This window comes from Anastrepha ludens, chromosome 3 (assembly GCF_028408465.1).
Source record: "Anastrepha ludens isolate Willacy chromosome 3, idAnaLude1.1, whole genome shotgun sequence".
In the NCBI taxonomy this organism is placed as follows: Eukaryota; Metazoa; Arthropoda; class Insecta; order Diptera; family Tephritidae; genus Anastrepha; species Anastrepha ludens.
The window spans coordinates 27,466,115-27,493,824 of record NC_071499.1 but is presented as its reverse complement, the minus strand read 5'-3'; the positions used below and the strand labels follow the sequence as shown (position 1 = coordinate 27,493,824).

Genomic DNA, 27,710 nt, shown 5'->3' with positions numbered 1-27,710 from the left:
ATTTTTTTTTATTCTACTTAATGTCAACAATACATGAAAAAAATTTCAGTCGGTATAAAATGAGATGGTAGAAAGTTTTTTCGACACGTTTCGTGCTCTCCTACAATCACACCAACCGCGGGTGCGCCAGCTGACGTTCACTTTCGTTATTCATGACAGCTAAATCACAAGTATAGTTAAGAATTTAACGGTATAAAAACCCAGTCCAAAATCGACCCCTAACTCCCGGACTATATGAACTGTTGGTAACCACAATTATGTAAACTCAACTCTGAAATTTTATTTTGTATTAAATTTTGTCATGTTCAATATGATCTTTTTGCCACTTCATTTTGTGTGGCTGCCTTTAGTTAAGACACAATGAAGCACAGCACTGCTTGTAAAACAGCTGGCATTTGCGTTTGTTTTTGCATTCAGTCGGTGTTTTGCCTTTCGTCATTGATGTTTAATTTTCTTGTTACGATTGAATAAAAAGAAGAGTAAACAATCATTTCTGCAGCAAAAAGTATGATAATGAAAAGGGAAAGAGGAAGTAAAAGGAAAAGAAATTGGTAAAATAGTTATGAAGCGAAAGGTATTTGTTTCATAAAGTGAAAAAAAAAATATATATATAATATACATATATTGACAATCATAAAGTAAGTAATAAATGCAGGAAATTACGCGACAGCGAGAAGAAAAAAGAAAGTAATTAAAAGTCCAACAACGCCAAGTTCAAAGTGAAAATAGGGTCAGAATAGCAGAAAAAAAGCAAAAAGTTATTGGATAAATAAAAAAGCAACGCTTATTTAGCTGTAAGCTGACACCTTGGCGGGATTTGGAACTGTGTAGCAAAGCACTACAAAGTACTCGGGACGTAAATGGCTCAACTGTGCCTCTTACGGCCTGTATACAGTGGATAGCTTTTGTTTTGTTGACTCATACGTAGACGCGGGTCATCATTCCCTGCTTCTTTGTTGTTGTGTTGCGGCTTATAAGTAACGTTTGAAGGCAGCAATATACAAACGCGCTATGGATTACTTGCAAGACTTGACAAGAAGTCTACAGGACTTCCTATGTGAGTTGAAAATTTCTTTGCATACATAGATGCATACATATGTATATCCAAACAAACTTTCATTTATTTGTTTTAAATTCGTCATTTAGCTACTTATATCGACTTGGACTACTCATTATGGCTCTACCGTTTACTTTGGCCGTTGATTGTAACATTCCTACTCCCATTGGTCTTCGTGGCACTCATTTACATATCATTTGTGATGCTTTTTATTTACAAATTGCACAGGTAAGATTTTTAATTGGAATTAGCATAGTAGTTTACTACCAAGAAACCTGTCGCTTGTGATGACTATTGAAGTGTCGACTTAAGCATTTCTAGCTCGGTTACTAAGCATTTTTTGCAATGAGTGCACAAATATACTCCAACAAAAAATGATATACGGGTAAAAAAATATTTTTATTTGTACAGTTATATTAATGAGCTATTGAGTCCCTTTCTGCTTATTGTCGGTGGTGAAACAGTGAATACTTCGACTTCAAAGTTGCATAACTAACAGTCGTCAATTAGCGAGACTATATGGCCGGCAGTGTGTGCTAACGCGTGGCATATCGGCCGACAGTTCGATACTTACTTCGGGCATGTAACGTCTTTAAATGAGAGCTACTACAGACAACCTTTTTTCACTAGCAATTGATGCTCAACCGGTAGCTAAATCAATGCATATATCTATCTTAGATTAATTATTCATAGATGAAAACGGGCTTCGTAGATAAAAATAATTTAAAATTCTGCAAAACCTCGGCAAAAATCTAAGTTTTATTTTCATTCTTCCACAATGTGCAATGTGTAAATCTGTGTACTGACCGTCCGCAAAACACGAATTCGTCAGATTTATTTCACAGTCTTTTATTCCCTTTTTCATGACAGAAATACACTTGGAGGTTTGGCAATGCCTGCCGAGGGGCGACCGCTATTAGAAACAACTTTTTCTTCATTTTGGTGTTTCACCGAGATTCGAACCTACGTTCTCTCTGAATTCTGAACCATAGTCGCGCACCAACCCATTCGGCTACGGTGGCCGCAGTCTTTTAGTGATAAGAAAACAGTTTTGTTTAGTAACTTTGGTGGGCTAATTGCTAATTCCATGTATCAAAATACGTTTTTATAGCGGGCTACTTGTATTTAGTTCTTTAGATAATCGTGGAAGATTTATGTTCCCAAAGAGAATCAGGGGCAGACGCACATTGAGTAGCATCATATATTATGTATATCTTGAGAATTACAAGGAACTACAAATTCCTTCCACGTTCATAAAAATGCATTTATTTTTGCATATTCTCGTTGAATCGAAATGAATTACATTGCTAATGCATCGCTGGTACGTAGGTTGAGGTGGCACGGTGCACTAGACAGGGCTACATAGTTTACTGGGGAGACAGCCCTTGGTGGGGAAAAAACCCCCGAGTCATTCCGGTAACGAAGAACCGGCTGTCATTAGAATGAATGCATCGCTGTTACGTAGGTTGAGGTGTCATGGTGCACTAGACAGGGCTACATAGTTTACTGAGGAGACAGCCCTTAGTCGGGGAAAAACCCCCGAGTCATTCCGGTAACGAAGAACCGGCTGCCATTAGAATGAATGCATCGTTGGTATTGTATTTGCTCCCGAAATGCCTGTGAGAGATATGTATGCTTTTGGCTAAATATCCATCTCTGGTTAATCATTTAATTCTAGCAATTTAAACTTATCAGTTTAAGCCTAACAGTTAAGGTTTTCCAGTTGAAAAAGTAGTTTGTAATAGGATTTGAATATTCCGCTATCAGGCATTGAAAATCCCGTCAAAAAGCAGTTTAGTCGTTTCGCTGATATTTTGAGTGCATGTGCCCGACCATATAACCTTAAAAAACTTGATTTCATCACAAATAACATACATATATTTAAACTTTTATTTGTGTATATGTATGGTAGATACACACACATGTGCAATTACATACACGTAGACTTTGCCGAATGGCTATCCAAGTGTTTTGTTTTTACTTTGTGTCAAAATAAAATAGGAAGTACGCTGACTTGGTTTTTGGTCAGAAGGCAAAGTTCTTACAAAAATGGCAAAATTAAAACAAAAAAAAAAATAAATAAATAAAAAAACAACTTAAAGTACATACATACATACACACACAAATGTACACCAGTTACAAGTGTGTACATACAATTATTTTATCGAAAAATTATATAGTAAACAAAAACAACGTCTACTCGTCTAATCGAGTGTGGCTAAAACAATTCCTCGTACTATATTACTGAAAGCAATGATGGTGTGTTTATTACTACATTCTCTTTTTTATCGCACATTTTTAGTAACAAACGCATTAGTTGGCAATAAATTACAAGCTTTTAAAGAATGTTGTTTTATTTTATAATAATAGCTATTTAAAAATGAAACTCATTTAATAATTAGCACTTGTGCTATTTTTTATAATAATAATAGCATCTACACATGTTTAGTATGTGTGTATGTATGCATATGTATTATTGTTTACTTTATGTACGGCATAAAACATTTATAAAACATCACCTTTTCCTTTTTGATGTGCAAACCTTTGTCAGGTCGAAAAGCGGTGAGCCACTAATAAAATATTTGTAAAATATATATACAGCTGCGGTCAAAATCTTAATAGTGCACAAACGTAAAATGGAATAGGTCAAAAAAGCCCAAATGTCAAACAAAACAAATCCCAAGAAAAAGTCCAACGTTTATCTTATTTCAGTAAAGTAAAATTATATTTAGAAAAACTGCAGCGAATTTTGAGCGGTCAAAAACTTAGTAGTGTAACAAATTGTTAGAAAAATTTTGAGAAAACTTTTATATGATGGTGATTTTATTTTTATTTTTACATGGGGTTTTGTTTAGTATTTAAATTAGTATTTTGCTGCATGTCCCTTATTCTTTAGAATTGCAGTACAACGGCGTTGCATTGAGTTAACAAGTTTTTGGCATCTTTCAATCGAAATCGACTCCCATGCGCTCTTTACAGCTTCCCATAGTTGCGTGCTAGATGTTGGCTTGCGTTGGGCTATTGCCTCCTTGACATCAACCCACAAATTTATGTCTGGTGACTGTGGCGACCATGTTTTGGGGGTCGTTGTCTTGCCGCAACAAGCCAAACAAGCGGCATTTCGTCTTTGGTATATTGCAACATGATGTCCTTGAGTATATCAACATATGAAGTGCCAGTCATCATTTCCTTAACCCAATGAATGGGTCCCACGCCTAGCCAAGAAAAGCATGCCCAGACCATAATGCTAGAACCACCATGCTTTATTGTTTTTGTTGTATACTTTGGCTGGTATTCGGTGTTAGGTGGTCGGTCGTCTTACATATTGGCGCGATCCCTTTCCACCATACAGAAACAATCTTCGACTCGTCCGACCATAAAATGTTGCGCCATTTGGTCGAAGGCCAATTTATTTGTTCTTTGGCCAATCGAAGTCTCTTTTCTGCATGCGTTTTTGTCAACAACGGTACTTTTCTTGGTGCTTCAGTAGTGAGCACCCAGATCGTGCTCACGCAAACGCCGACGAACAGTCTCCACGCTCGAAGACACTTTTAAGGCATCTTTTATCTCAGTAGCAGGCGCAAATGAAAACTGCTTTGAGTATCTGACGATAGACTTAACTTCTCTTGCCGACATTGCTAGCTTTCATCCACACTTTTTGCCACTTCGTTTGTACTTGATGGCATTACGTACCATTGTTGGTGGTGAGCAACCAATGATATTTTGCATTTCCACATAAGTTTTTCAATCAGCAATCAATTTTTTTATAAGGGCGCTTTTCTCGGGTGTGCAATTTTTCCTTCTGGACATTGCTGAATGAGGAAAAATAAAAATTTGGCCATTAGCTACAGAATATCAATTAAATAAACTTATCGCACGGTTTTTTTTTTAATTTTCACAAAGATAGTCTCGATAATATTAATTTCTCACACACTTTTTCACGCAGTACTAAGATTTTGACTGACAAAAAAAGCGTTGCAACTAAAATTTCATGCAAAATTAACGAAACCAACAGGTTAGGTTTAATAAGTGATTGCATAACTTGAAGCGGACTTCTTAATTTAATGGATTTTACAGTTAATGGCGAAAAATGGTTGTGATAAAAAAAAAAACGTGGCCACTCAAATATAATGAGCCATAAGCCCTACTAAGATTCTGACCGCAACTGTATGTATGTAATTATAACACACACATAAATTATTAGGTCTGTTCATGTAAAAATTATCCAGTAACTTATTTTCCGAGAATTCGCTCGCAAAGAGAAAAAAATATAATAAAAAAAGTACATGAACGCAAAACCAGTAACAATTTGCAGGTTTTATGAACAGCTGATTACATTGTTGGCGGGAAAAATCACAAATTTCTTTCCGTTGAGCTACCTCGTATTCATTAAAAAAAAAGCAAAATAACGAGCTTAGCATCAAATTATTTTATTTAATAATTCCACAATAATTTGTTCTATTTCATCATCGCTGTCAGGTTAGGTTAGCCTGTTTGGCATTAAACCACGCATAGACCTTTTGGTCCTAGCGATACCAGTTGGAGACTGACCTCTATGAATACTGAAAGCAGACAACATGTAGGATGTCAACGCTTTTGGCGAATCTAAGCAGAGCTGAGAGATCCGCTTTTGAGACGTCCTCCAGACCCTCAAACGGTAGGGCTCCCAGGCATTTTAAACGCGTTTTTAATAATGCCGGACAAACGCACAAAAGGTGTTATAAAGTTTCCTCAACATCCCCTCTGCATTTCCTGCATTTGTCCGTGTTAGTAATTCCTATCTTGTACGCATGTGCAGCCGATAGATTATGACCTGTCAGCATACCTATGATAGCTCTGCAGTCTCTCCTCGAGAGCGTAAGTACGAATTGAGTCAGTTTTTTGTCGTTAGTTCTACACATTTTGCTGTTTTGCATGTGGTCAGCTTAGTCCACCTAGCTTCCACTCGCTTTTTTCATGTAGTCCTCCATTTCGTTGCATATTGCATTTAGCGGTTTAGTATGTTGTTCTCTGGTTCAAATGGTAGTCTAGCAGCACTTTTTGCTATCTCATCTACTATTTCCCATAATATCTTTGTGACCAGGTACCTAATTGATATGCAGCGCACTGTTTGCGGCTAGCCTTTCTATGGCCTTCCTGCTCCGTTGAACATTTTTGGACTTAACACAATATGAGCTAATTGCTTTTATTGCTGCTGGACTGTCCATGTACATATATAATAATTATTGAGTTCTTTCCTGTTCTTGTGTAGGCTAGCTCCGGGGCTTTCCCCACAGCAAAAACTTCCGCTTGGAAAATACTGCTCTGGTCTGGCTGCTTGATAGGCTGCCAGATGAAGAACATTTTAACCGGTTTCTTAATTTTTTTTTTGTTGACTCCGTGTATGCATGTATGTATGTATATATCAAGTCAGTCCATAAGTTCGTGCGTATTTTACCCATAATTTCACTTTTGTACGATTTTTGCATACAAAAAATTATTCGCGGAATATAATGGAACTATTTATATTTTCTTTGATATATAAAGTAGGGGTGTGCGAATATTCGAAATTTCGAACTATTCGAAGCGAATCGAACCGAATTATTCGATCCGAGATTCGACTCAAATATTCGAATGGTTCGAACTATTCGAATAGTTCGAACTATTCGAATTATTCGAATGGTTAAAATAGTTCGAACTATTCGAATAATTCGAATAGTTTAAATAATTCAGATAATTCGAATATTTAACTGAGAGCATGCTTTTTTTTATTTTTTTAAACGATTTTTCTGAAGATTTCAGGTCTAATAAAAGCAAAATTAACATGGCTTAAAGTTCATTGTTTAATCTTCGGTTAGGATATCATTATTTTTATAGAATTAGTAGTTTTAAATAACTTGATATAGGTTTTTAAATGATATCGATTCTTCTAATCGTACGTATCGATCGACACATGAAATGATTTCTATCTTAGATGAATGGTTAATCACTAATCTCTTATGCATATTACAATTCTCCACTACAGTATTGTTCTTAAACCTGTTTTCTAATTTTAATGAGTGTACATTCAAGTTTATACTTGGAAGCTATATATATCTGCTTAGGAAAGGAAAAAATAATACTAAAGTTCATGAATAAAATACCATTAATTTCATATCAAAAAAATGCCGAATGCAATTGGCTTTTCCAAACATATAGTATTATTTTACATGACAAGTGTATCTACAGCCACTATCAACGAACTATTTGGTGGTTGATGGCAACTATACTTGGAGTCCTAACTTTGTCCCGGACTCCAAGGACTAGAATTATCAAGTCTGTGAATAGTATCCACAGCTACTGATCATGTATTACTTTAGTGAATATGTGTGAAAATATATTTGTTGATAAAATATTTAAATATATTTGTTGATAGAATTACTATAATAGAATAACCTGTTTAGGATTTTATTTCTTCGGATAATTCAAATCGCTCGAAATACTCGAATATTTCAAACTATTCGGAAATTCCGAACTATTCGAATATTTCGAACTATTCGATATTCGACTCCTAGGATTCGATTCGATTCGAATCGAATGGAATTCGTACACCCCTAATATAAAGTGATAGAAGATAGAAGAAGATAGATAGAAAGAAGCACGTGTTGTTAAAAAATAAAATGGAATCTTCGAACGTGTATAAGAGGCATATTTTGTATTTTTTTATAAAAGTGGTAAAAATGCAACAACTGCTGCTGCAGAAATAAACACTGTTCACGGAGAGGATACCGTGAGTGCAAGGACTGCGTAAAAGTGGTTTTCAAAATTCCGAAGTGGTAACTGCGACGTGGAGGATGCCCTGCGCGCTGTTCGTCCTGAAGTCTGTAACTCCGACGCCTTGCGTGAACTCGTGGAAGCTGAGCCAAATTTGACAGTCGATATGATAGCTCAGAGATTAAATTCATCACAGGCACCTGGTTCAGTTGGGAAAGGTTTCAAAGCTGGGAAAATGGGTTCCGCATATACTTTCCGTCGCTAACCTTCAGCAGAGAGTGAATGTGTGTTCTCAGCTGCTGCAACGGCTTGAAAATGAAAGTTTTTTTGAGCCGTATGGTTACTGGTCATGAAAAATGGGTCCTTTACAATAATCCTGTTCGCAAACGCCAATGGTTAGATAAAGATGAAACAGCAGAACCGACCCCTAGAGATGGCCTTCACCCCAAGAAGATTCTCCTGTCTATTTGGTGAGATATGGCCGGTATTGTTTATTATGAACTTCTGAAACCAAACCAGACGATAACTGCTGATTATTATTCCCATCAGCACTTTGAAAAAATCGACCGTCTACAGTGAATAGACCCAAAGTTTTGTTTCACCACGACAACGCAAGACCTCATACCGCAAGGCAAACACTAGGCAAGCTGAACGAGTTCCGATGGGAGCTAATGCCGCATCCACCATACTCTCCGGATATTGGACCTTGTGATTATCACCTTCTCCGTGGACTTCAATCCCATATGAGTAACAAGAACTACTCCTCAAAAGAAGCTATAAAAAGAGATATCGAAGCGTATTTTGACCCCAAGCACAAGAAATTTTTTGAGCATTTAATTAATATAAAAATTTGCCTAAACGTTGGGAAGACATTGTAAATAATGAAAGAAAATATATTATTGATTAATAAATACTTTAAACATCTTTTTTATTAATTTTAAAACCACCTTTAAACAACGCACGAACTTATGGACTGACCTGATATAATAGGTCTATTTATAAGTTCGTGCGGTTTTACAACAGATGGCGTAACTTGATTATTATTCCATCGATCCACATTTCCAAACATTCATTGGAGAGCTACTGTCGTAAGGCACAAACGTCGGTATAAGTTTTTTATTTGAAGCGTAAACAACAATATTTTTACCACACTTGAAAATGTCGAATTTCGTGCCAAATAATGTGTTTTTGCGGGGAATTCTTCTTCATTATTTTAATATGAAGAAAAAAGCAGCCGAAAGTCATCGTATCTTGGTGGAAGTTTATGGTGAGCATGCTCTATCTGAGCGAACGTGCCAGAAGTGGTTTGCACGCTTTAAAAGTGGTGATTTTGGCTTGGAAGACGAAGAACGCGAGGGTGCGCCGCCAAAGTTCATGGATACCGAATTGGAGGAATTGCTCGATCAAGATCCGGCTCAAACGCAAGAAGAGGTTGCAAAAACTTTGGGAGTTGATCAATCAACCATTTCCAAACGTTTAAAAGCCATGGGAATGATCCGAAAGGTAGGCCATTGGGTGCCGTATGAATTGAAGCCAAGAGACGTTGAACGCCGTTTTATGGCATGCGAACAACTGCTTCAACGGCACAAAAGAAAGGGTTTTTTGCATCGAATTGTGACTGGCGATGAAAAGTGGGTCCATTACGACAATCCAAAACGTCGGGCAACGTATGGATACCCTGGCCATGCTTCAACATCGACGTCGGCGCAGAATATTCATGGCCTGAAGGTTATGCTGTGTATCTGGTGGGACCAGCTGGGTGTTGTGTATTATGAGCTACTGAAACCGAATGAAACGATTACGGGGGATGTCTACCGACGACAATTGATGCGTTTGAGCCGAGCACTGCGAGAAAAACGGCCGCAATACGCCGATAGACACGACAAAGTTATTTTGCAACATGACAATGCTCGGCCACATGTTGCACAAGTGGTCAAAACATACTTAGAAACGCTCAAATGGGATGTCCTACCCCACCCGCTGTATAGTCCAGACCTTGCGTCATCCGATTACTATCTCTTCCGATCGATGCAACATGGCCTGGCTGACCAGCACTTCCGTAATTACGATGAAGTCAAAAAATGGATCGATTCGTGGATTGCGGCAAAACCGACCGAATTTTTCACAAAGGGAATCCGTGAATTGCCAGAAAGATGGGAAAAAGTAGTAGTAAGCGATGGACAATATTTTGAATATTAAATTTGTAACCATTTTACGTCAATAAAGTTTCAAATTTCGAAAAAAAACCGCACGAACTTATTCATAGTCCTATTAATATATTGCCAAAATAATTAATAACCAAGAAGTACAAGTAAAAAATGCAAAAGATACCTTCAATGCTTTCGATTTGTATTTCGGAAACTGCAGCGGCGATGACTGGAGGATGTGGTTCAGAAGTACATGCCTATTTAATATATGACTTCAATTAAACTTTATAAGATAGATTTTAGATAAAAATATATTTACTTATATTTGCCATTTTTATCAACTCTTCATTTAAACTTTTTGTATAACTTTGATTCAATTCGCGTTTATTTTTACTTTGAGATCAGCTGTTTTTCTCACATACAATTTCATACAAGTAAAAACATATCCAGTCAAAACTTGCAACTTCCCCTCAAAATGAAATGTCATTTTACTCTCCCACTTTCCCCTACTTTGCAAGTATTTTGGATACGTGAACACCAAAACTTGATAATTTGTAACGATTGCTACAAATCATTTGTTTCCTTTAACAAATCTATTAATACTTGTATTCATAGAATGAAACATACACCAACAAATATAATCTAATTGCTCTCTTCTGAACATCTGTTCTCTATCGCCTATATTAACGCTTACACTAATTATTTTTGATATGTGCGTTCCAATCTTCCATCAAGGTTAATTTTATAATAGCGTAATATTTACATATGTAAATAAAAATGTAGTAATAGTGAAGTTGTAAAGCTTATTGAACAGATAATAGGAGCTTTAATGCCGATACGCCGCTCATTCAGTTTATTGATTCAATTCATGATTCAATGATTTCAAATCTATTTCAATTGGCATATCGGCAAAGGTAAACATAAAAAATGTTTGTTTTATTAATTTAATCGTTGTTTACCATTGTTTAATTATTATAACATTTTATTCAAATCAATTAAATCCTTCTCACCCATTTTTGTACTCTATTTTGAAAACCCTGTTTCTGTACAGCAGTACTTTTTCGTCGTCTATTTAAAATGTGCCGTTTGTTAACCCTTTACTCAATAATTCCTCGAGTTAAATTGTACTATGTATTGCTGTGCGACCTTCAGTGCGGTCATGCAAATATACGCCTCATACGTACATACATACGTACATATACATATGTAAATGTAAATACATAAATGTATGTATGCATAGCTAAGTGAATAGGCTTAAAAAAGAATAAAAAAATAACTTATTTTTTACGTTTACGTTTTGCTTCTATGATAATCGCGGTTTAAAACAATTACTTATCTACAGTCTACGTCAAAAGAAAATGTACACCAGGGTGGTTAAGTTTTAAGGGCCGGTGTTGATTTTGAATAAAATACAATTTTTTTAGGAAATTATTGTCATTTATCTTTATTATGATAATATTGGTATGGCTCAAATACGTATGGAACAAAATATCGGCCAAATGGCACACCTCCATCCGATGACGCTAAGGCATAATTGAGGTTCTATGCCGTTAATGTGCCGAATTATCTCATCCTTTAGCTCGTGAATTGTTGCTGGCTTATCGACGTATACCTTTTCTTCCAAATAACCCCAAAGAAAGAAGTCCAACGGTGCCAAATCACATGATATTGGCGGCCAATTGACATCGCCGCGACGTGAGATTATTCGGTCATCAAATTTTTCGCGCAAAAGAGCCATTGTTTCGTTAGCTGTGTGACAAATGACACCGTCCTGTTGAAACCACATATCGTCCACATCCATATCTTCCAATTCGGGCCATAAAAAGTTCGTTATCATCTCACGATAGCGAACACTATTCACAGTAACTGCTTGACCGGCCTCACTTTGGAAAAAATACGGCCCAATGATGCCGCCGTAGCCGAATGGGTTGGTGCGTGACCTTCATTCGGAATTCACAGAGAGAACGTTGGTTCGAATCTCGGTAAACCACCAAAATTAAGAAAAACATTTTTCTAATAGCGGTCGCCCCTCGGCAGGCAATGGCAAACCTCCGAGTGTAATTCTGCCATGAAAAAGCTTCTCATAAAAATATCTGCCGTTCGGAGTCGGCTTGAAACTGTAGGTCCCTCCATTTGTGGAGGAGGAAGAGCTCGGCCAAACACCCAAAAAGGGTGTACGCGCCAATTATAAATAAATAAATGATGCCGCCGGCCCATAAACCACATCAAACAGTCACTCTTTGTGGGTGCATTGGTTTTTCGACAATCACTCTTGGATTATCATTCGCCCAAATGCGGCAATTCTGCTTATTGACGAATCCACTGAGGTGAAAATGTGCCTCATCACTGAAGATGATTTTCTTCGAAAATTGGTCATTCACTGTTGCCATTTCCTGCCACCATTCTGACCATTGACGACGCTTGAAATGGTCAAGAGGCTTTAGTTCTTGAGTCAATTGCACCTTGTAAGTGTTTAAATGCAAGCCTTTATGCATAATGTTCATCAACGACGAGCGTGAGAGGTGCAATTGTTGGGCACGACGACGAGTTGAGATGGACGGCTCTTCAACCACACTATCGCGAACAGCAGCAATATTTTCCGCAGTACGAGTTGTACGAGCATGCACTGGTGTTTTCACATCTCCTACAGACACCCATTTGGACGATTAATTTGACCGAAAAAATCAGGAAGTGCGCGATATGCACTTTGATTTGAACGCCCATTGTCATAATAAGCCTGAATAACTTTAACGCGTTGCTCGATTGTATATCTTTCCGTGTTTCAAATTGAGTTAGTCTGAAACTGAAAAATGTCAAATGAAATGCAGAAAAAAACTTGACCTTTAAGTGTGGTTCACATTCAATACGGGCCTTGAAATTTAACCACCCTTTATTGACAAGTTTTGACTATTTATTTATTTTTTCATTTTAATTAATTTTGTACAAAAATTCAGCAAATTTTCATCACATTTTCACGTTAATCAGAATTTCTGAAAAAATTTCATGTAACCAATTTTGTAGCTCATTAAATTTTAGTATAGTAAAGTGCAAGTTTCAATGAGCACGAAAGAAACTAGTCGCTTGTGTTTACTCATCACTTGCGTAAAATGAACTGTAAATACAAAATAAGTACACATATTCGTAGTGTTAGTTGTCATTATTAATTTGCCTTATTCACTTTTTGTATCTTCTACGAATTCTTCAAAATGTGTTCGACTAAGTGTGAGCTTGCGCAGAAAATTGCGCGCAAAAGGCAAGAAAATGGTCATTTGACGCACAAATCCAAAGCAAAATCTTAAAATTGCCCGAAAAGTATGGAAACTTATGTGTTAAAAAAGTTTAATGAAACCTTGTCGGTTGAACAAAGGCCTGAAAGTGGAAGAAAAAGAATTTTTGTCGCAGTCAAAAGCCAAGGAAGTGTGGTGCCATTATTTCGAAAAAACCTTCGAAGGGCTGCAAAACGCGTCTATAGGGCGAAAGGTTAGGTCTAAAAAGTACGCAAAAATGAAAGTTTACGTTCAAAAAAAAAAAAAAGACGTAGCACCCAATCGAAATGATAAACACAATAAGAGTGATAAAATACAGTACTTGCGCGAAAATTATGCAGTCAATACATCCATAAATACTGCGAAGCCGACGAGCTGGACAGACAAGGGATCTGTAAGGTAGTGGGCCTGCGAAAAGAGGGGATCAGGATCCCCTTGTACACGAACATGTAAAGTCGCGAAATCCTTCTGGTCACGTTTAGATCGGAGGATGACAAAATCTCAGCTCTCAAATTTTGTGGGTATCCTCACGAGGGGTATACATGCCGTCGGACTCGGAATTACTTCGAGTCCTTTCTGCGTCATCTGCATGGAGGATGAGGTGGAATCATCTCAGCACCTGCTTCTTAGCTGCCCCGCTCTCGCAGGACAAAGTTTTAAGCATTTTGGTTCTCACTTCTTTTCTACGTCAAAGTAGACTTTAAGCAGAGAAGAGGAGTCCCAGGTGTCTTTAAACTAAAAATGTTGGACAAGTTTCCTAAAAAATATTTGGTTTGGCAAGCAATCTGCCAGTGCAGTATGAAAAGCAAAACGCCCATTACTATGGGCTAGAGTTGGGTATTTCCCGAGAAAATCCCAATCTCGAGAATCGGGATTTCCCGAAATAACGAAAATTTCAATTCTCGAGATGCGGGATTTCCCGAAAATAATTTTTGAGATTTCTCGAGAATTCTCGAAAATTCGGGAAAAATTCCAAAAAATTAAAAAAAAAAAAATCTAAAACCAGTGTAAGAGCAATGAATTTCATAAAATATTATTTTTATTAAAGTATAAATTACATAAAAAAATATTTGAAAATATTACAATACTTACTATTTCAATTATTGCAAACAAAAAAGTGAAACAAAAATAATTACAAAAAAATTCAAAACAAAAAAAATTCAAGATTATACTTATTAAAATAGGGGAAAAAAGTGATTGTAAACATTATTTCCCAAAATGGTGTTTTAAAAAACACAGACTGTCAATGGCTTTGTCTGACAATCGCGTACGCTTTTTGGACACAAAATTACCCGCTGTAGAAAAATTCCTCCCATTTTGAGTCGATGTTGGCTTAACAGTGTTAAAAGCCCCGATCAGTCTTTCAACATTTTGTGTTTTCTCTCCAGTTTTTTCATATAGTTTTAGCTCATTTCTAAGCGACGAAAACATCTGGTTCGCCGCATGTTGCGCAATGTCTGCTTTCGGTTTTGAGCATTGCTGAACGTATTTTTCAAGCGGTTTCGCCATATCTTCTTCATCGACGTTGTTGGTTGCAAATACGTCATCATCGTCAGAACTAGACACTGCTTGGTCTTCTTGAATGCTCGTAGAAAATAGACGAACCAAGTAGTTTTCGGCTTCTTTTATTAATTCTGTTTTAGAACAGGTGTGGAAAAATTCAGATTTGTCACTAGAGCTGTTAACTGGATCGTGTAAATATTTAAAGGCCGATAACAAACGGCTAGATCTACGAGCTGTTAAGTTTTTTTTTAGGCTGGATAAGAATTCATTGCCCAATTCGGTGTGCTGATTCTCCAATTTTGTGAACAAAAATTTGAGAATAGAATCCGCAGCAAGTAAGTTCACATTTTGGCGACTAAGTGCTTCTACAGCAACACGTATAGGTTTAAGATCATTTATGATATCCTCGAAATACTTTTCTTCTGCGCCAGTAGTGGCCATAAAATTTAAATTAAGAGTGTCGAGCGCCTTACGAACATGCTTGCTGATGCAAATGTATCTGGCCAGCATAGTTTCCAGGCTATTCCAACGTGTTTTGCAATCCAACAGCAAAAAAAGCTCTTTCTTCTCGACCTCTTTAACATAATTCTGCAAGATGGCATTCCGTACAGGCGAGTTCTTGAATTTCAAAACTATCTTGCGAACCTTTTTTACTATTTCAAATGCAGACTTTATAGTGACCGTCTTGTCAGCAACAAATACGATATTGTCGTCCTCGTCATCGGAAGCGTTTTCCGCATTAATGTCGGAAAATGAAGTACTGGCTGCATTGTTTTCATTTTCATCGGAGCCTCTATCATCCGAATCGTCTCCATCGCTTACGTCACTATCGTATATCCTGTTTGCGACTTTTCGTTTCTGGTACATTACCTCCATGACCGCCAAATGTATGCCGTGTTTGTAGCAAATCTGTTGATGCGCTGGTGATAGTCTCCCAAATTCGATCATGACACTGGCACCATCACTTGTAATAGCCACGATGTCGGACTGTAGTTTTATATTGAAGTCTGAAAGCTTTGCATTTACGAGCTCATATACTTTTTCAGCGGGACATGATTCCTGAATGCGAACCAGGCCAAGGTTGTCAGATTGTCCATCGTCATAATATATATGGATGTTCATGTAACGTCGGTTGCGCACGCTTGTCCACTCGTCGATGCTCAAGCTGAACTTACGCTGTGCAGATTTAAAATTTTCAATTTTGATCTTCAAATCGCTTTTTATTTTCGTGAAGTACTTCATAACCAAACCCAGAACAGCTTTGTGACACTTTGGAAGATGAAATCCTAAGCGGCTGATACTATTACGAATGAACTCACTTTTTGTTATCGCGTTTATTGGAATTCCATCTTTTGCAGCCAATTTTGCAACAATTTGTTCAAGCGATTCAGGCGAGGAAGAAGTATTGAAAAAGTTGTGAAGAGTTCGGGTCTTCTTGGCTGGTGGCTGTTCTTTTGGAACCCCATGTTCCCTTAGCTTCATGTTGTGTATCCTCTCCATGTGACGGTGAAGTCCAGATGTTGACGATGACTTGCATTTCAAACATTTTGCTTCGTCGTCAAATCGCTTGAAAAGCTGCCACACTTGGTCGTATTCGTATTCTGAACTCATGATTTTTAATGCTAAAAATTCAAAATTTGTTTTAAATTTTGTTTTTTAAAGGAAGAACTAACCGGTACTCACAGTCAACGATACGTCGATTCAAAACTTAAAAATAAGTAATATTTGGACCACAAAATATTTTATTATACGGTGTATAATTTATACTTAATCAGGTACCACAAAATGAAATGCACCCGCTCACTACAAAAAATAAATTTACAAACGTCGTCTGTGCAGTCTGCGAACAAATTGAAATTGCTTGACTATTTTCAAAGCGTTTCTAATTGCTTAACTGCTGCTACATATAAGAGACACATAAAACTAAACTTCATTAGCTTGATGTTACAGTGCTTTCCCTCGACATAGCATAGCAACGCATCTAGCATTTACTCTGTAGTCACCCTAAAACAAAAAAAAAAAAAAAACAAACAAACAAATGAAACAGTTATACTGCTGTGGCTTTTCACATAGCAATTGAAACTATGGTGTGAATTGTATGTGATTCTGAGAAACAGTATGTAGTGTGCGATTCTTTGTAACATAATGGCCGTTACAGTTTGGTGTTTCCAGGTATTAATCATATGTATGTGTATTCTTTTACTTTTGAAAGAATTGTTTTTTCTCTTAATATTTGACAACAAAAATTTAAAAAAAAAAAATAGATTTCTCGAGAAATCTTGAAACATTCTCGAGATTCGGGATTTCCCGAAATGCTAAAAATTTCAATTCTCGAGATTCGGGATGGAAAAATATCGAGAATTTCTCGAGAATTCCCGTCGGGAAATTCCCGAAACCCAACTCTACTATGGGCACTAAAAATCAAGAAATTTATATGAAGGAGTGTTTGCAAAAACGTTTGCTGCCATTCATAAAACAACGTAAAAAGGCTCAGTTCTAATCTGGTCCAATTTAACATCGTGCCATTATAGCCGTCTTGCCATGAACTGGTATGAAAATCACGGAGTAAATATTGTTCAAAAGGACAACAACCCATCAAACTGTCCACAATAGCGACCTACTATATTAGAAAATATTTTGCAATTATAAGAAAGAAATTGCTGAAAACGAAAATAGAAATTGAGAATGAGCAGCAGTTTAAAATGAATTGGCAGAGAGCGGCAGATGCCGTAACGAAAACTAATCTCCATCGCCTGATTAAAGGAGACATTTTGTTTACAACAAAGAGAATTTATATGTGTTTTTTGTTTAACATTGTACACTTAATGAAAAAGATAATAAAATAAAATTGGTTTTAATAGCTTATATGAATTTGATGTTATAACGCTTTCTGTACGACCAACTTTTTTCGTGTCCATATTTTAGGTCAAAAGACTCACTAATTTTTGAGATTTTTTTTGGTCGCGGTGTTGTGCATTTTCTCCATTTAACGCCTACTCCACATTTTTTTATGTGAAAGAAAACACCGCAGCACCGTCAGCAGAAAAAATTGTCAAAAATCAACGTGATTTTCGAACTACTTGAAACTTGCAAATTATTATACCAAAATTTAACAATCTATAAAACTGCATACCCGAAATTTTGCTAAAAATTCTGAGTGAAAATTTTGAAATATTACACAAATTCCGAAATCTTGTATGGTTCTTTTTGTAGTATCAGGTCAGTCCATAAGTTCGCGCGTTTTTTAAAGGTGGTTTTAAAATTAATAAAAAAGATTGTTAAAGTATTTATTCATCAATAATTTATTTTACTTCATTATTTACAATGTCTTCCCAACGTTTAGGCACATTTTTAATTCCCTGCTCAAAAAATTGTTTTTCCTTGGAGCCAAAATACGCTTCGATATCCCTTTTTATAGCTTCTTTTGAGGAGTAGTTCTTGTTACTCATATGGGATTGAAGTCCACGGAAAAGGTGATAATCACAAGGTGCAATATCCGGAGAGTATGGTGGATGCAGCATAAGCTCCCATCCATGTTCGTTCAGCTTGCCTAATGTTTGCCTTGCGGTATGAGGTCTTGCGTTGTCGTGGTGAAACAAAACTTTGCGTCTATCCACTAAAGACGGTCGATTTTTTTTAAGTGCCCCATTCAGGTTTGATAGCTGATGGGAATAATAATCAGTAGTTATCGTCTGGATTGGTTCCAGAAGTTCATAATAAACAATATAGGCCATAACCCACCAAATAGACAGAAGAATCTTCTTGGGGTGAAAACCATCTCTAGGGGTCGGTTCTGGTGTTTCATCTTTATCTAACCATTGGAGTTTGCGAACAGGATTATTGTAAAGGACCCATTTTTCCTCACCAGTAACGATACGGTTCAAAAAGCTTTCATTTTCAAGCCGTTGCAGCAGCTGACAACACACATTCACTTTCTGCTGAAGGTTGGCGACGGAAAGTCTATGCCGAACCCATTTCACCAGCTTTGAAAGCTTTCCCAACTGAATCAGGTGCCTGTGAACTATTCCATGCGATGAATTTGACCTCTGAGCTATCATATCCACTGTCAAATTTGGCTCAGCTTCCGCGAGTTCGAGCAAGACGTCGGAGTTAAAGACTTCAGGACGACCAGCGCGCGGGGCATCCTCCACGTCGCGGTTATCACTTCGGAATTTTGAAAACCACTTTTGCGCAGTGCTTACACTCACGGTATCCTCTCCGTGAACAGTGTTTATTTCCGCAGCAGCAGTTGTTCCATTTTTACCACTTTTATAAAAAAAATACAAAATATGCCTCTTATACACGTTCGAAGATTCCATTTTATTTTTTAACAACACGTGCTTCTTTCTATCCGCGATTAAAATCACTTGCTGAATGCACAATATATCAAAGAAAATATAAATAGTTCCTCCGTTATATTCCGCGAAAAATTTTTTGTATGCAAAAATCGTACAAAAGTGAAATTATGGGTAAAATACGCACGAACTTATAGACTGACCTGATATTTTTTCCGTGTTGGCGTTGGTAATTTCTCAAAAAGTACTGAACCGATTGATTTGAGTTTAATTCGCGGAATTATAATTTTATAATAAATTTTTCTATTTTTTTTTTAAGAGCGAGAGCGTGAAAAAATCATTTTTTGTATGAATAATCGACCGAATTTTGTTTTCAGACGTACCTGAGCAGCCCAATCAGTTACGCCAGTGGCATGTGTTGCGTCAGGGGAAGCAATTTTTTTTATTATTGTCATTGAAAAAAAAATTTTTTTTTGTAAATAAAGAATTGATTTAATAAATAAAAACGATTTTCAATTATACTCGTACTGATTGTTTTTCTTCAATTTTCAACGCCTTCAATTTTCACGTCTCTAGACCAGAAAGGTGCCTTAAATGTGGTGTACACTTTCTTTTGACGCTGACAGTACATACCTTCTGCTCAAATATGAACGAGACGTTTTCAATAAAACGGTCCGCGGATGACATATGGCAAAAATAAATTTTTTGTTTTTTGGTAGGACTGTTATAAGCTTACATGGCAAATTTCAGCGTGATATGTCACATAGTTTGTTTTCTGTGCTACTGTAAACAAGTCAAGCTCGAGTGTGTTCTTCGAATTCTCTTTTATGACTTCAATTGTCTCAAAATGCTTTCCACGGAGCGGCAACTTGAGCTTGGGAAACAGGAAAAAGTCACATGGAGCCATATCAGGCGAATACGGTGCTTGCGGAACGATATTACCATTATTTTTGTTCAAATAATCGCGAACAAGATGTGATGTGTGAGCTGGTGCATAAACGCAGTACTTCGAGAAATGTGCAAAAGTTAAAAAGTTTAGTAAATACCATTTTGAAGGTAAATATTGCACTACTGGGAGAACTTCAACTAATGTTAAATTGCTAACAGTTTCCCACCGTCGTTCCCCTTCCTCAACTTTGAAGTGCGCTTAGTGTAAAAGTATACAATTTGTCTCTCAATTGCCAACACTCTTTCCCCTTTTTTTACTAGTGCACCAAAACTTCAGTTCATATGATTTGTGTTGCCGGCTCGAAGTCTCCAAAGCAAATTTAAATTATTAGTCATCAATATTTCAACACCACTTTTCATTTGCTAGAAATCCACGCCAATTGCGTATTTTGAATTTACTATAGTTGTTGTATCGTCCACCTTCATACGTAATATTTCATTTGTTTATTATCAGTTATGGCGTATTTGCCTAAATGATACTTCTTATAAATAATTTTATTACTAATGCTTGTACGACAATGCGCCGATTCTCAATTAGACTGAGCATTGCTATAAAAAAATGCTGTTAAATCAATGTTATTAAGAACTAATTTTTGCGCCAGATTAACTATTTTGCACTTTTTGAAATAACTTAAATTACGCAAGTTGATTAGCAGGAGGGCAATAAAAACAATTTTATAACGTTTCAATTTATTTATGTGATTTAAAGTAATCGATAACTTTTAGTGCTGAGCAACTGTTGTCGACAGATTAACGGTACATGCGATTTCGACATTTTATTTTGCCTTATATGACGAATAGCGTCGAAATAAATTCTACGACATTTCCCACTACAGCCGTTTTAAAAAAAATTTATTAAGAATTTTACAGACCGATACAAATTTTGAACCAAGAACCAGGCAACACTTTTCTGTAGACTTTTGACGAACTGAATCCGAATGGGTTGGTGCGTGACTACCACAAAGGACGAATCCATTTTTCTTCGTCCAAGTGTGCTCATTCCTTGGGCAACCATACCAATCTACCTACCACTCGGAAGTGCCCGTGTTCGCCCCTCGGCAGGCAATGACAAATCTCCGAGTGTATTTCTGCCATGAAAAAGCTCCTCATAAAAACCATCTGGCGTTCGGAGTCGATCTAAAACTGTAGGCCCGTCTATTTCTATGGAACAATATCAGGACGCAAATAGGAATACAAGGTCGGCCAAATATCCAATAAAGGTTGTAAGCGCCAAATGTATTGGGTTGGGGAATAAGTTCGTAGCGTTTTTACCGAAGACTTTTATTTGAATAAAAAACATCAACTATATTATATCAATAAGTCAATCAATTATATATTCGCCGTTGCTGTTTTCAACCTCTTCCCACCTCTCGACCAATTTGTTGATGCCGTCCCGCCAAAAATCGCCTGGTCTGGTGTCGAAGAAGTTGTTGAGTTAGTTTTTAAGGACCTCTTTGTTATCGATGGTAAATCTCTTCATATGTTTTGACAGGGAGCGAAAAAGATGGTAATCGGTCGGTGCAAGGTCCTCTAAATACGACGGATGTTGAAGGATCTCCCATTCGAGCTCTTGGAGTGCGGCTTTGACAACTAATGCAACATGGGGCCAAGCATTGACGTGAAAGAGTATGGTTTGACCACGTCGATCAGGTCTTTTCAGTCGAATAGCCTCATTTACGCGGTGTAACTGGGCAATGTAGAGCTCCTTGTTGACCGTGGCATTCTTTTTAAGTATTTCCCAGTGCACGACACCCTCCCAGTGCGACCAAACACATGATCTTCTTTGGTTGAAGATTCGGCTTTGGCGTATCTTCTGGAGCCACCCACTCCTTTCTTTGTTTCATATTGATATACAGGCACTATTTCTCATCTCCCGGGACAATTCGGTAAAAGAGCGCCGTTTATGACCGCGTGTTGCTCGATGACGGGTGAGATGCTGAGAAGTAATTCGAAGGCGATTTTCTTTGTTTTTTTCGTTGAGCTCGTTAGGCACACAGGCTCCCAATTTTTCGGTAAATCCTATTGAATGAAGGTGATTGATAATCCTTTTATGATTGCATTTCATGTTTTCCTCCAATTCACGACTGGTTTCGCGATCGTTCACCTTCAAAAGTGAGTTCTATCGAATGAATACTTACCTTTCCAGCACGTCAAGTTTTCGAGATATTTCGGCTGAAAAGTGCAAAAACTATGGAAATATGTGAATCCTCCTCAAAGCTTACTTTGTGTTAGATACAACGTAGAAGAATTGACAAATTAAGTTAGTTGCGGTGTAAAGATTTTCTTTTGTATGTTGGCCAAATAATCAAAATTTTTTAGCCTATTTAGGAATTTTACTCACTGCACCTGCGAGGTTGAAATATTGTCATAGAAAGTCTGATTACCTTCGAAAATAGCTTTTGCCAAGAGGGGTAGAAAAATTATTGTTCTTTAATAAAATTCCTCGTCATAAGATCTGTGCTGTAATGAGATATACTTAAATGTTCCATGCTTTAGGTTTTAAAATATCTCAAAGGGGATAAGGAAACCATGAAATGGAGGTTTGTTTCGTTGCCCGAAATCAATCTTCCCAGGTTCTTTAATAAATCAAGTACTGGGTTGGAGAATATAAATTAGCCATTTTTAAGCACCTGGCCAAAAAATATTCAATTGAATCTGGTGAAAGCAAGGCTCCAGTTAACAATTTGGGGCTACAACCAAATCTGCAGTTCTAAGCCCAGATGTTTACTTTTTATCCTCGATATGGCATTGCAGTCGAAAAGCAAGAGTAATGGGGTGTCTGGAGATAGGTCGCAGAATCGATAAGAGTCGTTAGACCAGATCCTGAGCATATGTAGATTACTGCGCAGTCTGCAATGATCAGTTTGCGCTTAGGAATTATACCCTTCCGGTAATGGTTTTGCCTGAGCCCCACAGCATGGTGCCAACTTTCATAGCCTTAGCGTTTCACCTTTGAGCTTCCTTCATGGTATGTTGCCTCATAGCCAGGAGAAACTCAGGTATTGTGCTTTTCGTGGCTGCAGCTTCCCTAGTCTCGCTGCATCCACCACATCGTTACCGAACATGCCCTTATTACCCAGACCCCATATGAACCGAATACGATTGCATGTTCTTAATAAGTTTAATCTTTCTATGGACTAAGGAGAACTTGAACGCAAAAGATGACAGGGCTTTGAGAGCAGGGCTTTGACTGTCGCTCAAAATGCGCATAGGCAGATGACATACACTTCCGGCTGGAATATGATTGTGTTGAATTATGTATGAATTAGAATTATGTTGTTGTTGTAGCGGTTTACTAAGCTCTGCTAGTGCAATGTTGTCACCGATCGTCATCGTCTGACTCATTTAATGGTAGGCCCAGGAAACGTGCTGATTCGACCGGTTGGGTCCAGAGAGAGAGGGTTGTTGGGTGAGTTAGTTTAAGAGGGCATGTGAATGGGTGATTAGTATCGTGCGGTGTGCCTATTATTGCAAAATTATCCTATCCAGCGCCGTCTATATACCAGTTCAAGGTATACTCCTTGAGTTTCTTCTCAAGAGTTGGGGTTGTTGTTGTTTTAGCAGCATAAATATTCCCCATATACATATATAGGGGGAATGCTACTGAAGTGACAGTCCTTGGCTGGATATAAATCCGGCTCGTTCCGGCTACGTAGAACCGACTGACGTGGGGACGCAAGAGAAGGGAACTTTAGCATTTTCATTGGTATTTCTTCTTCTTCTTAATTGGCGCGATAACCGCTTACGTGATTTTGGCCGAGTTTAAAAAAGCGCGTCAGTCGTTTCTTTCTCGTGCTAACCGGCGCCAGTTGAACACACCAAGTGCAGCCAAGTACTTCTGCACATGAACTTTCTAACGCAGAGGAGGCCTTCTTCTTCCTCTGCTGCCACCAGCTGGTACCGCAACGAATACTTTCAGAGCCGGACTGTTTGTATCCATTCGGACGACATGACTCAGCCAACGTAGCCGCTGGATCTTTATTCGCTGCGCTATGTCTTTTTCGTCGTAAAGCTCATACAGCTCATCGTTCCATCGTCTGCGATATCCACCGTCGCCAACGAGCAAAGGTCCAAAAATCTTGCGTAGAATCTTTCTCTCAAACACTCCAAGCGTGGCTTCATCGGATGTTGTCATCGTCCAAGCTTCGGCGCCTTACGTTAGTACGGACATGATGAGAGCCTTGTAGAGTGTTAGTTTGGGCTGAACTACTCTATTGCCTACTTAGTTCAAAGCGGCACTTGTTGGCAAGAGAAATTCTACGTTGGATTTCAAGGCTGACATTGTTATCGGTGTTAATGCTGGTTCCTAAATAAACGAAGTCTTTTACAACCTCGAAATCATAGCTGTCAACAGTGACGTGGGTGAGGATACGCGAGTACGCCGACTGTTTACTTGAAGACAGGAGGTACTTCGTTTTGTCCTTGTTCACCACCAGACCCATTCGCTTTGCCTCTTTAGCCAGTTTGGAGAAGGCAGAACTAACAGCGCGGTTGTTAAGGCCGATGATGTCAATATCATCGGCATACGCCAGCAATTGTGCGTTCTTATAAAATATTGTGCCTGAGTTACTAAGTTCTGCGGCTCACACGATCCTCTGCAACATCAGGCTAAATAAGTCACACGACAGCGAGTCACCCTGTCTGAAACCTCCTTTGGTATTAAACGGCTCGGAGAGGTCCTTCCGAATTCTGACGGCGCTGCCGGTGTTAAGCAACGTCATCCTGCATAGCCGTATTAGTTTTGTGCGGATACCAAATTCAGACATCGCGGCATACAGGAAACTCCTTTTCGTACTGCCGAATGCAGCTTTGAAGTCGACGAAAAGATGGTGTGTGTCGATTCTCCTTTCATGGGTCTTTTCTAAGACTTGGCGTATTGTGAATATCTGATCGATGGCGGATTTTCCAGGTCTAAAGCCACTCTTATAAGGTCCAATCAGTTGGTTGATGGTGAGCCTTTCACACAATACGCTCGCAAGAACATTATAGGCGATATTTAGAAGACTAATCCCGCGGTAATTGGCACAGATTGCAGGATCCCCCTTCTTATGGATGGCTGCTGTAAACAAATATGACTTCGAAATTTATAACCTTATAGGGGTTATTAATATTATCATTTTTGTTTTTTTAATTAAAGAAGGAAATTTACTGCTGATGATGAAGTGAAGCCGGCGTTTTCTGGCTTCTCTCACACATTTCAATGGTCCATCTTTTACGCTTGCCTTTGTATTATTTTGAAAATAAAAGTACCCTATTAATGTTGAGTATCATAAAAAATAGTTTTCTTAACGCTTTGTTAGCTCTGAGAGAATATTTAATTTCTACACACTCTTCTATCTTTTCAGAGAGGTAATCATGCGCGCTGTGCGTACGGATCGCAAATTCTGGGAATTTGGTCGGAAATTAGTCGCCGCCTTGTGGGATGCACACGCGCGCATTTACCATGGCTACGAAGTAATCGGCATGGAGAATATACCAGAGACGGAACCGGCATTGATTGTCTACTATCATGGGGCCATACCCATTGACATGTACTACCTAAATTCGCGCATAATATTGCAAAAAGATCGACTCATATACTCCATCGGCGATAGATTTCTATTCAAGTTGCCCGGCTGGGGTACAATATCCGAGGCATTTCACATCAGTCCCGGCACAGTGCAGTCGTGCGTTAGCATTTTGAAGGAGGGCAATTTGCTGGCCATTTCGCCGGGTGGCGTGTATGAGGCACAATTCGGCGATCAATACTACGAGTTGCTGTGGCGCAATCGCGTGGGTTTCGCGAAAGTCGCGCTGGAGGCGAAGGTGCCGATTATTCCGTGCTTCACGCAGAATCTACGCGAAGGCTTTCGACAGTTGGGCATTTTTCGCAAATTCTTCCTGAAACTCTACAATGCGGTGCGCATACCCGTCTATCCGATTTACGGTGGGTTTCCGGTGAAATTTCGCACATTTGTTGGTCGGCCGATACCATACGATGGTACGCTGACGCCAGAGGAGCTGCAATTGAAGGTAAGTAAGCAGCCGAGTAGTTTACAGTTACACTTAATTTTTTGGTTTGTTGCTTTTTGTAGGTGGCCGCAGCATTGGAGGAGTTGATAAATAAGCACCAACGCATACCTGGCAGCATATTTCATGCGCTGCTCGATCGCTTGCCACCATTTCGTAGCAAAAGAAAAGCGTCCGAATGAGTTGCAAATGGTCGTGGAATGTGGGTGTTCCCGTTCAGCAGCTGGCGTTGAAAAAACTCTAGATACTGTACTGTGTTAATTTTTCGTATTTCATTTCTTTTGAGGGGAGGGAAACGCAAAAGACTTTCTGCTAACTATACAAATAGTTTAGTGTGCGTTTATCTCGAGAGTTTTGCTTTCAAAACGAACAAAAAACAAACAAAAAAGTTTACAATAGTTGATAAAAACCGAAAACTAAAAACCAAGTAAGATCAAAACATATTATTATCATTATTATTATAATAGAATTATGAAATTCCTTCACTATCACCACGCATCCATTTTGCAAGACGGCACTTGAATTGGAGCAAAGTTTCCATGAGATTGCCTGCCTAGCCGTAAGTGTACTTAAGAATGCTTTGTGTTAAGCTCCAAGTGCGTAGTGCTAAACAATTTTTATTAATTTATTAATAAATATTACAACACTTAGATTATAGCATAAATCCAAGTGCTCAGTGGGCTTTTGTTTGATATTTTGCATTTATATTTTTATAATGAAATGAATGAAACTATGTTTCTGTAGATTCTGGTTGTAATGGGAAGATTTTTGCGAGTAAACTGAAACAAATTGTTTATAAATAATCTAATTATTAAAGTCATAGACTTAATTTTTCATCTATTAAAAAAAAAAATAATAATAATTAAATTTCATAGCAAAACAGTATTCCAAGAATATGTTTAGATACTCTGTGTACACATACTTCTCCTTTGTATTGAATACATTTTACTATGTATGCATTAAAATAACGGTATTCAAATACTTGTGTGAGTAAATGATTAGAATTATGAAAATATGTATTGTGTTGTATGAAAAATGTATTCTTTATTTATTGTGGAATTAAATGGCGTGTGAAAATTAAAAATTTAAAAAGGAAATAAAAAAGAAAACATTTTTTTATTGAAGATTTAAAGGTCAGGGGGCATTGAATAGGTAGTAGCAGTAGCGCATGATTCAATAATATAAGGTTTGCTCAGTAACCAGCTTTCTCGTTTCCTCTTGACAAATCGGCTCCCTTAGCAAGGCACTGGGTTGCTACTCTAGAAATTTTGAGTAAAAGTGGAGGAAGAGTAAAATTTATAAGAAAAGCATTTCATTTTCAAAAGGATGTGTTATGAGCAAGAACTTGCTCGATACGTCCAGGACTAAAACAATATGGAGTACACCCTGATATGTGGCTTAAATCAGGATATCACAGCGATTCTTGTTGGGGCAATGCGTGTGGAAGATGGAAATTTTGACAATCTGAGTCCAATGCCTTTCAAATATAGGTTGCGGAAGTACTTACTAGGTTGCTTTAAAAATAAATAAGTTCACAACAAGAGTCCATTTAGCAATGCAAAAATGCTAGGAATGTAAATCCTCTATCTATATATATAAAAGAAAGTCATGTTAGTTACACTATTTACTTCTGCTCAAATATGAACGAGACTTTATCAATAAAACGGTCCGCGGATGACATATGGCAAAAATAAATTTTTTGTTTTTTAGTAGGACTGTTATAAGCTTACATGGCAAATTTCAGCGTGATATG

The 27,710-nt window shown here is 37.8% G+C and overlaps 1 protein-coding gene across 2 annotated transcripts; it reads left to right on the top strand.

Moving 5' to 3' along the window:
• Positions 1–396: 396 nt before the first annotated feature.
• Positions 397–27,058, top strand: LOC128857239 (transmembrane protein 68). Of its 2 annotated transcripts, none has more exons than XM_054092892.1 (5): positions 397–574; positions 656–1,057; positions 1,147–1,285; positions 25,294–25,960; positions 26,023–27,058. In XM_054092892.1, exons 2-5 carry the CDS (start codon positions 1,012–1,014, stop codon positions 26,137–26,139), a joined length of 969 nt encoding a protein of 322 aa, XP_053948867.1. In that variant the 5' UTR covers positions 397–574; positions 656–1,011; the 3' UTR covers positions 26,140–27,058. The 2 variants fall into 2 exon arrangements, with proteins under 2 accessions (XP_053948867.1, XP_053948866.1); XM_054092891.1 differs by having other exon boundaries at positions 640–1,057.
• The last annotated feature ends 652 nt before the right edge of the window (positions 27,059–27,710 follow it).

Excerpts from the sequence above, each read along its gene's own strand:
- LOC128857239 (XM_054092892.1), top strand. The coding sequence starts at position 1,012 with ATGGATTACTTGCAAGACTTGACAAGAAGTCTACAGGACTTCCTAT. Across the intron at positions 1,058-1,146 it reads AAGTCTACAGGACTTCCTAT|CTACTTATATCGACTTGGAC; the intron begins GTGAGTTGAAAA and ends TTCGTCATTTAG. Across the intron at positions 1,286-25,293 it reads TTTATTTACAAATTGCACAG|AGAGGTAATCATGCGCGCTG; the intron begins GTAAGATTTTTA and ends CTATCTTTTCAG.